The 10,192-nt window shown below is 38.3% G+C and overlaps 1 protein-coding gene across 1 annotated transcript; it reads right to left on the bottom strand.

Annotated features, from left to right (window-relative positions):
- Positions 1 to 258: 258 nt before the first annotated feature.
- On the bottom strand, positions 259 to 3,084 carry zfp36l2 (zinc finger protein 36, C3H type-like 2). Its single transcript, XM_065242261.1, has 2 exons — positions 2,852 to 3,084; positions 259 to 2,618 (listed from the first exon to the last, which is right to left on the bottom strand). Exons 1-2 carry the CDS (start codon positions 2,891 to 2,893, stop codon positions 1,527 to 1,529), a joined length of 1,134 nt encoding a protein of 377 aa, XP_065098333.1. The 5' UTR covers positions 2,894 to 3,084; the 3' UTR covers positions 259 to 1,526.
- Positions 3,085 to 10,192: the final 7,108 nt, after the last annotated feature.

The raw sequence follows: 10,192 nt of genomic DNA, 5'->3' as shown, positions 1-10,192 counted from the left end.
TTCCTCCCTTATATCACTGTGCCCACACCCCCCCACCTCCCACTGTCTGCCATTCACACAAAACAGTCCTCTATTGAAAACTCTGCCAGGAGAGGAGACCAAACTCTAGGACATTGTAGTAGCTATTTTTCCAAAAGAAAAGCAGGAGGGCAGGAAGGGAGACAGGCAGACAATCATTTACAGTCCCTAACCTAACAAACAGTGCATGAATAAATCCTGCTTTTCTATATCAATGTCAATTGATAAAGACGCCATATATCTTGTTCAAAAATGCCTTTATTAATTTTTTCTAGGGGAAATGTTATAAAAACATTACAAATTTACTCTGCACACTTCGTATACACAACAGCACCCCCCCCCCCCAAATCCGACTTATCACTCATTACATTCAATGTTGTTTTACTTCATCTAAAAATAGTTAACCAACTTCAAAACCTTATGTCCCAAGCTGGCACATTTTGAGAAGTACAGTTGAAAGCAGAGTATCTTTCATTGGGAATGGTGTGAACAAATGATCTAAAAATAAACAAAGAGAACAAAACAGCATCTTAGTCACCATAAAAAGGCATCTTGATCTATGTAAAAGCTACATTCAATTCGCTTTATATACACCAAAGCAACTGCTTTATTAGGTTAAACTATGTGGGATCTTTGACCCCAGCAGGCACGTATTAGCTAGTTATTAACCTCGAGATAGGAGAGTGCTACATTCTCTGGCAGTAGACTGCAAACATTACATAACTGTGTGCAAATACTTTTTTGGTTGTCTTTATCGTTGCTAATTTAAAAACAACAAAAACAGAAGTCATACTTAAGGTGTGAAGTCAGTTAGTTCTTTACAGTCAAAAAGACCTCAAGACAGGCTACATTCTACAAATGCCCATTGATCCTCTGACGTCCCCTTCCCAAACAAGAAATCACAGCGTGACCTCGTCAGGCACTCCCACTTTTTAATATATACACAGTAAACAAAATTGAAATAAATAGCATACAATTTCTTAAATTATTTACCTATTTACAGTAAAAATAAACAAAAATATATTATTGTGAGACAAACCCAACTGTTTCCAGATTAATATCAGAGATCACAATTTAAACAGGAAGATAAGTGTATTGCTTTAGCTTTGATAAATACCATATGGACTCAATTTATCCTCCAAGGCTATACTTTCAAATGACAATAAATAAGTTAAATAGATTTCAAACCATGATGCAAAAGGCAATGATACCACACAGTTTAAAAAAAAAAAAGAAACAATACGCAGTGACACTCCACTATCAACCCATGGGTCCCCGCTACATCCACAACCAGTGCTTGTGCTCTTACACCACTGCCAAACACTTAAACTTTGGGAATGTTTTTCCAGACACTTTACCTGGCCTGTACAAGCCATTATCTTAGTATGTCATTCTAAGAAAAAACGAAAAACCGAATCTCAATCATGAGATAAACACTTGGGTCAAACCAATAGCTGACAATCATTCCATATTTGACCTGAAGTTGGCACTACTGGGATAAAAGCATATTAATCGTCTGAAATCGACAGCCTGCTGAAGATTGGCAAACGTCTATTCGCCTCCATACTGGGCGACTCCGAGCCGCTGATTGTGCCAGAGGAACAGCACGAGCCGCTCAGGTATCCCTCGGGATCCGAGAGGGAATCCGGTGGGCTCGGACTCGGAGCATCAAACACCGGAGACTCGGAGAGTGGATGCATGGAGGGCAGGTGGTTTATTTTGAAAGGGGGAGACGGAGGACGCATGTTACCGTACAAAGCATCACCGTTTTGCTGCGTGAACGCGCTTGTAGTCTGAGTGATAATTGGCGCGAGAAACGCTTTAAGATCCTGATCGGGAAACGTGAACGCGTTCAGACAGGGAGAAGTCGGAGTGAGCGCGTCCTCGTAGAAGCCGAGGGCGCAGGTGGGCGGCGGGGGCGTGCGGGAAATCGGGCTGTCCATCAAAGCCTGCTCGTGGGAACTGGAGAAACCAGAAAAGCTCAGGCTGTGGTGCAGCTTTGGTCTTTCCCGTTGGGTCATAAACGGGTTCGTGGACTGTAGTTCAATCTCCCGGTTAAGCCTTGGCTGTGCGTTACTGGTGGGGGCTCTGCGCTCTTCCGCGTTATGAATGAAGTGGCACCGGGGGCCGTATGGGCAGAAACCGATAGTGTGGAATGTGCGGCACGGCTCGGTTTTGTACTTCGGATGTCGAGACAGGTTTCTCAACTCGTGATAGCCATGGGCGAACTGACACTTCTCACCGTACTTGCACGTCCCGTTTTCTTCAAAAGGTCGGCAGAGCTCGGTTTTGTAGCGGGTCGAGTTGATCTGGGAGCCGGCTTTTTGCTGAAGGAGTTCCTGAAGTTGACTGCGCTCGCCCGTGTCACTGAACGCGCGCTCGCGATGTTTGTTCTCTTTATTCATGAAGGCAGGTGTCGAGCTCTCCAAACCGACCTGGAGTCGGTTGCTCAAGTTTAAGTCCATGTGGTTTGTTGAGTTACTCCTGAAATAACCAAAAGGTCTGTTGCTGTTAGTATTCGAGGCGGCGAATGGGACCCCGACATTTCTCTTTTCCAGCATGTTGTGGAGATAGATTGCATTTGAACTTGGGAGCTTTTCCTAAACGGAAACAAACGAAAGCTGTCAAAAAAACTTCACAATGCGAAATTTGCCACACCACCAGACTTTAAAGTGTATACTTTTTAAGTAAACGGAGAGTTGTCAAGTTCCAATTTTGCCAACGCGTCCTACATAACCAGATAAGTTAATACAAGACAGCGCCATAACGCGTGAACAGAAAGTATAATTAAAAGACAAACTAAGCAACTGTTTGAAAGTGTAAACTGCCTTACCCTGTCGAAATCGTATATGGAAGACAGAACCGTAGCAGACATCTTCTATTGTGAGTTCCAGCTTAGGGTAAAAGTTTTAGGACCGAGATCCTTGTGTCCTACTCCGCGACGCTTGGAAAATCCACAGGTGAATTGAGTTTTGCTGGAAAACTGTCGATGGTGTTACGCTGCACAGGTCTGGGGAGTGTCGTGCACGAGCAAAGTTTGCACATGTGTATAAATGCGTTGCAGCTGTTGAAGGGGAGGAGTTCAACAAAGTTTCAAGTATGCACCCAAGCCGCGCCCTTCCCGTCACGTGGTGTCGGTAACGTCCCCTCTAGATTTCAGCAGGCCCGATGCGCAATTGCTGTTTGTAGCCCAACGCTTTCAAATCAGAGCTATATACAAATTCAACTCAGGTGTTTGAAATTAGATGCATCTCTTTCCTGCAGTTCCTCGCAAGATGTCTCATACTAGATTTCTTCTTTTGTGAGCTCAACAGCAACATAATTCCACTCATTCGAAATTTAACTTGCTTGTATCACCATCCAAACTCCAAAAAAGTTATAAAAGCAATTCAAGTAATGTTTCATTGAACAGAACAGTTTTAATATATAGCCTTTAAGTCAGCAAGCAGCAACAAAGACCTACAGTGCCCTTATTCTGTCGTATTCTTTTTAATGTATACTGGCAATACTGGACATTAAAAATAGATTTCCTGTTTATATGAATGATAATAATAATAACAGATATAATATATATAAGTAAATTATTAGTCAGACCAATAATTTTATGCAAATGTAATTTCTGTTTGTGCATAAGCCAATCTGATGATATTGTACACTCTAAAAAAACAAACGGTGCTATATAGCACCAAAACAATTGCTTTGGATCGTAACGATAGAAGAACCATTTAGTGCCATATAGCACCGGTGAAGAACCAGTGAAGCACCAGTGAAGCACCAGTGAAGCACCAGTGAAGCACCAGTGTAGAACCATATAGGGGCCATATAGCACCACATATGGTTCTACATAGCACTATATGGTTCTACACAGGTGCTTCACTGGTGCTTCACTGGTGCTTCACTGGTTCTTCACCGGTGCTATATGGCACTAAAAATGGTTCTTCTATCGTTACGATCCAAAGCAACTGTTTTGGTGCTATATAGCACCGTTTGTTTTTTAGAGTGTATTGCAGTATACTGTAATTGAGTTTATTAATCAAATATATCAGAGAAAAAGTTCACATGCTGTCATAAAGGGTTTTTATTTACAGAAAATACCACAGTTAAAAACATGGTTGCTGTAGTAAAACCATGGTTTTGCTAATAGTAATCATTACACAAAAAATACATGTGGGTTATACACTTTTACCACAAAAGAAAAACTATGGTTACTTTTCATAAGGGTGAAAATGCTTAAATTTTGCATGTTTGTATTATTTTCTATACAAACTTGAACATATGATCATATAAAACTTGTATGTAAATGTGTCACAAAACTCATGGACTAAAAGGAAAGCTGCCCAGTGCAGCCGTCATGTTGGATCCCAATTTAGTTGCTATTTAAGTTTATTCCAACTGAAATTCCCATCATTTTAAATTGGCAGTTTCTGTTAGCAATCCTTACCACAATGGCATCCCATACGTAGGATGATTAGACCCACAGATTATGTAATACGTTACATGAGTTACAGAGACTGCCTCAATTGTGCGTGATTCGACTTGTGTGTGCAAACCAAGGATTAGCCGCTCATAGTTTCACTGCAGATAGTAAAGTGGCAAAACACAAATCATAACAGATGCAAGTCTTGGGTGCAAACCTTCAATTTAGAGTTTTAAATTACACAGAAAACTCATATTCAAAGTGTAAGCCACAGACAACCAAACTGAATCAACCCACCATAAAAATAAAACTCTGTCCACAGAAACCACTCGTCCATTACACTGACTCCGGTTCTCGCCGAGCAGCTCTGATCACTCCAAAACATTACATCATTGCACAGAGAGGGAACATCGCTACTATGGCCAGAGCGGCTGCCAAGGCGTCTGCACAGGACTGTACACTGGCTCCTTTGTGATGTCCACAATGCGTATCCAAGGCAACCGGTAGGTAGAAAGGATGGCCCAAAAGTGAAAGCTTCTTGTCTTTGATGCAACACATGGGCCTATTGATGTTACAAAATCTCTCACTCTCTGCTGTGTTAAGTCACCTGCACTAGACTTGTATTTTGTTAGCAGGTGCATATTTGTACCAGGTTTACTGTATAAAGTTAAAACAACTTTATAACTTGTGATAAGTTGATAGACAAGTAAAACAAATTTACTTAATTTGTTAGGTTGAATGTGTTAGCATTTAGCCTAGCCCCATTCATTCCTATGGCTCCAAACTAAAGTTTTATTTTGCGCCACCATACTTACTCGTGTAACTACTCATGTAACAGTCTTTAAATAGGAAAAACATGAAAGTGTTTATGCTAACACATTCACGGGGCGCTGTGCAAAGATAAAAAGTGCATGCACTGAAAAAAAGTTTAGGTAAGAACATAGTAAAATATAAAAAAATGGTGGTGTTTTCCTTTAACGTAACACAAAATATATGTTGATTTGATATTATTTTTACAATGTTCATATGTGTGCTTTTTTACAGGAACGGGAGCATTCCTTTTGTATGCTTCAGTTGTTATTTTTTATTATTTTATTATATTTACATCCCATTTAGTTATTTAGCAGACATTTTGTGAGGGACATCACAAGAAACTTGACAAGTAAAAGGTACAATAGCTGTAGTATTACACATCCAAGCCAGAATATTAAAATAAACTAGAGGAAGGAGTGGTTTAATTATGAACCTCAATTGGCATAGCATTGCATTAGCTGTGAAAAAGTCATGGGTTCAATCCTCAGGGAGCTCCAAGTCACTTAAAGTACACTCCAAGGCAGTTTGGATAAAAACATCTGCCAAATGCATAAATGTAGATAAACGGGAATGCAAGGACACTTTAAGAAAAAAATCAAATAATGTAGAATAGGGATGTTTGATTTAACATGTTGAACCAATATCATTATGCATTGCAAATATTGAGATTTTCTGCTGTTGACAGGTCTGTGACCTTAGTCTATGACCCCAGAATCTTCCCTACAGGCAGCAGTGTGTCCAGAAGCCATGTTTGAGGTCTTTTCTGCTTGTTTTTGTATGGTTACACCCAGAGCTGAATTTATCCCCAGCTTCCATCTGCAGCAGCAGGCCCGTGCATGGAGATGAGACTGGTTTAGGTCGGTTTGTGCCGCACGCCGGCTTCTAAGCACAACTTCCCTCTATGTGTTATTATCGTCGAGGCGTCTCCTCTGTGGCAATATTCTTTTTTAGACAATTTCTTTTTTTTATGCTTACGTTGACTGGGATAGTTCACCCAAAAATGAAAAACCTGCCACCATTTACTCACCCTCATGTTGTTCCAAACCTGTCGGACTTTCCCTTTTGTGAGTGACATTCCTTTTCCATACAATGAAAATGATTTGGGATCTAAATCTCCTTTTGTGTTCCACAGATAGGTCTTAAACATGTTTGAAACAACATACAGTATTGGTAAGTAACTTTTTAGCTTCTTTATATTTCCATTTAATGTAATATTCAAATTGCAAGGCAAAATCTTAAATCAAGTACCAAATAATAATGGTAATTCTTTCATTTATGCAGTGTCACTCGTAAGACAATACCCTGGCCTATATCATTTATCAGCCTCTTTCAAATCTCTGTCATATTCACACTAATGTCTCAATGTATCTGCTTTGTTTTGAAATGACAGTAGTCACTCCCAAACGGATGCTGTTCCTCCCTCTTCACCATGCCACAGAGCTGGTATTCTGGGTTTTAGCATGCCCTATTGGCCTAGCCACAGCCAGGCAACCTTTCATTACACTAGCCAAAGGAGGTGCCCTGGACATCCCCATCGAAGACAGCATCACCACACCCCAAAAACTGCTGGAACAAGTGTGCCCGGGTCCTCGGATCTCTGTAGACTTCGGCAAGAGCGAAAGACAAAGGTCTCTCTCTATTTATGTAATTTTCAGATATATTTCTAAATGTAGAGGCAACTGAACCACTTCTAAATTTAAAAGCGTTGTGATAATATTAAGGTGTGTCTTATTTCCTATTTGACATATTAGGTATTGTGATATTTAGACATAAAGGTATTGTGATATTTAGAGATTTTCAAAACACAAATGAGTACATGCATTTATTGTATAAAAAGTGTTATTGTTATAATCACGTGCATAGATTTTTCTCATTCATAAAATTGCAATTGTCATTTCAGACAGACATGTCATTGATGGAACCACATCGCCCCCTTCTGACGTAAAATAACTGGAGGTAATGCAATGTTGAGGTAATGCAAGTATATGCATTTGTGGGTGAGACTGTTCTAGTATATGACATTGTGGTGTAATATTTGGAGCTGAAAGCAGTGTTTTAGGAGGAGATAAGGGCACAGACAAGGCTTAGCTAAAGCGAGGACTATGTTTAAGCATCTTTCATAAACATGCCTTAGAAAAAGACGTTACTGGTGCGTATCTTGAAAAAAATCAATGACCCTCGAATATTTTAAGATCTGTTAGTGCAAGTTATTTTCAGTTGATAACTTGAGACAGCTCAAACATGTAGGACTAGCCTTGAAGCTGTGACCCAACTAACAGAAAAACGTTCTAAGAACGTTCCCTGAAAGTTCCCAAGGTTCCCAAAAACGTTCTGCCAACGGAAAAAGTGTCCAGTTTTCTTGACGTGCTAAGAACGTTTTTGTATTGTCTCAATGTTAGAGGAATGTTACATTTTACCAATTTTAAACGTTATGACAATGTCATGTTTTAATGTTCACACAATGTTTAAAACAACAACTGTTTATTATATTGACTTGTTTCACTATTATGAAAGAGAAACATTGCATTTTATTATTTTATAAAACATTATTTCTGAATTTTCAGTAAATATATTGCTGTAGAAAACACAATTCACTTATTAGGTTTAGATGTTTTGTTTAATTTTAAGTCACCATTATTGTGATAGTGTTTGTTTTAGTTCGACACATTTATTCATTTGTCTGAGTTATACTTGAATAAATTTAAATGTATGAGTTTTGAGAGTTATTCAAACAATTGAAGAGTTTGGTTCCAAAACTCTTTTGCATTGCATTTAATATCAGTCAAACTGCAGTTGGTTTGTTTTGATTTAAGCCTTCATAACTAAAAAAGTAGCACAATAAAACACAATAAAAACACTATAAAAAAATAATAAACATGCTTTGACAAAATTTTTTAAAACGAAGTTATCTCGTTTGGAACCAAACTCTTTTTCTTTCATATTTGAGTCTATTTTATCTGCATGTTAATATTATACAGGCCACCAGAGGGCGGTATGGTCATATTTTGGACCAAAGATGTTTGTGGACCAAATGAACAGCACAACTTGAATTCTGCTACTTTGTGGGGACCAGTCAACAGTTTGTTACATACAAAAACAGAAATTACATGAAAAATGATGGGTAACACTATAATAATGTTTCATTTGGTGACATTAATTCATTTACATGAACTAAACATGAACATGAATAAAATTAAAAGGGTTACTGTTAACATTAGTAAATGCACAATTAACTTGAATAATTGTATTAGCATTAACTAACATTAACACAAATTAATAATAATCGCTGAAAAACTAAATTGTTTATTGCTATGTTAGCTAATGCTTTTACTAATTACAACCTTTTTGCAAAGTGTTGTCACAATAGTGTTTAAAACGAAAATATTAATTGTAAAATACAAAATGTGAAAGTGTAGTTTAGATATAGGGTTAGGGGAAGGTATGAAAGTTTTTTTTATGACAATTTTAAACTAATGAATTAAATGCTAAAATAAAAATAAAATCACAAAATCTGTAAATGCTAAAATAAAAATTAAAATATTAAATTAAACACTGTAAAAATTTGACCCATTATGGGACAATATTTGATTATGTCCAATATTTACCCATTATGGGTAAAAAATAGCCCAGCCATTTTTAGAGTGAATTATTTAAATTTGAGGTGATGATGCAAGCGGTTTGAATCTGTCTTGGGTCATGCCCTGATATCACTTTTTTTTTACCTCTATTGAGAAAGGGTAGGGATTACCTTTACAGAAATAATCTGAATCTTATGTGCCCTCCTTAATTTCTATGGTGCCCATGGCCCTGGGTCACACGACAGTTTACACTTTGTGACCCTGTCTGTGAAATCCAGGCTAAAGTCTTAATCTTATAATGAGATTAGGAGCATCAAAGTTTGATTTTACTTTGATTTCAATCTTTGAATGGCCTTACCCAGTCAATATTAAAGATATCAAAGTTATATTTTCACGCAACATTCTTTATAGTATGTAGGATAATGTTATGTAGAAAAAAATGACTTTAACTTGTTTTTTTACAGGCAGGGTCACATTTGTGCTTTAAAAGCATTGACTGTTTGCTGACTATTCGCACATTAAACTTTCATTTGGCATATTAATGCTGCTGAGTGGATTAATGTGCAAGGCGCAGGAAGCTTGTTGGCCGAGGCACCCTAACGGACACTGGAAGCGAAAGCTGTCTCATGGTTGATTGGTTCGAACCTCCCCACAAGCTCACACAACCTGGCAGTGTGAACTCTGACCCCCGTCTGCACCTAAGCTGTAGTGACACGGTCAAGGTGAAGCGGCAGAGTGGAGCTGACTGCGGGAAAGGGTGCTCGCTGGTCTGCGGCCTAACTTAGTCACATTAAGAGTCCACCAGTAAATAATTTAGACCAAACAGTCGAAACAATGCAAACATGTTGTTATTAGTGTTCCACTTCAATATTCATAGATGCTAGTGGGGCTTAGGATGGGAAATGTAGGGGATGGAGAGTAGTGATGTGTTTATGCATGTGTGGTCTATATGCTTATTTATGTGTGTTAGAATTGGGGTTATGGTGTCAGGCCATGTTCTTCACATCCACCAACACCCAGTGTAGTTTTACACACTGCATGATATTAGATATGAAGTACGAAGTTAAATACAGTTCAGATCTCTCACTACAATTTTCATTATTATTATTTTATTTCCTGTGCTTTAAATATGAACAGAGCTTGGAATAACATACAGTATTCATCTGCTAAACTGTTGCTAAGCCGCTTATTGAATGCTATACAAAACCATACACAATGTGTTCTTACACTTAAATATTGTGAAAGGAATAATCTCTTCCAGATCAAGATACAGAACATCACAGATATAGATTAGGGAGTGTTTTTTATAATGAAACTAGAGATATATTCATAAGTACCATGAACTCATCTTTTCTTAACCACTTTC

Source organism: Paramisgurnus dabryanus, chromosome 1 (genome assembly GCF_030506205.2).
Source record: "Paramisgurnus dabryanus chromosome 1, PD_genome_1.1, whole genome shotgun sequence".
NCBI classification, from domain to species: domain Eukaryota; kingdom Metazoa; phylum Chordata; class Actinopteri; order Cypriniformes; family Cobitidae; genus Paramisgurnus; species Paramisgurnus dabryanus.
Note: the sequence above shows the minus strand (reverse complement) of the source record. Positions and strands in the feature narration are given on the sequence as shown.

What these genes read in the sequence shown, in the direction of transcription:
- zfp36l2 (XM_065242261.1), bottom strand. Translation starts at nt 2,893, where the DNA reads ATGTCTGCTACGGTTCTGTCTTCCATATACGATTTCGACAGG. An exon ending in CCATATACGATTTCGACAGG is followed by an intron (nt 2,619 to 2,851) that starts GTAAGGCAGTTT and finishes GTTTCCGTTTAG; the next exon opens with GAAAAGCTCCCAAGTTCAAA.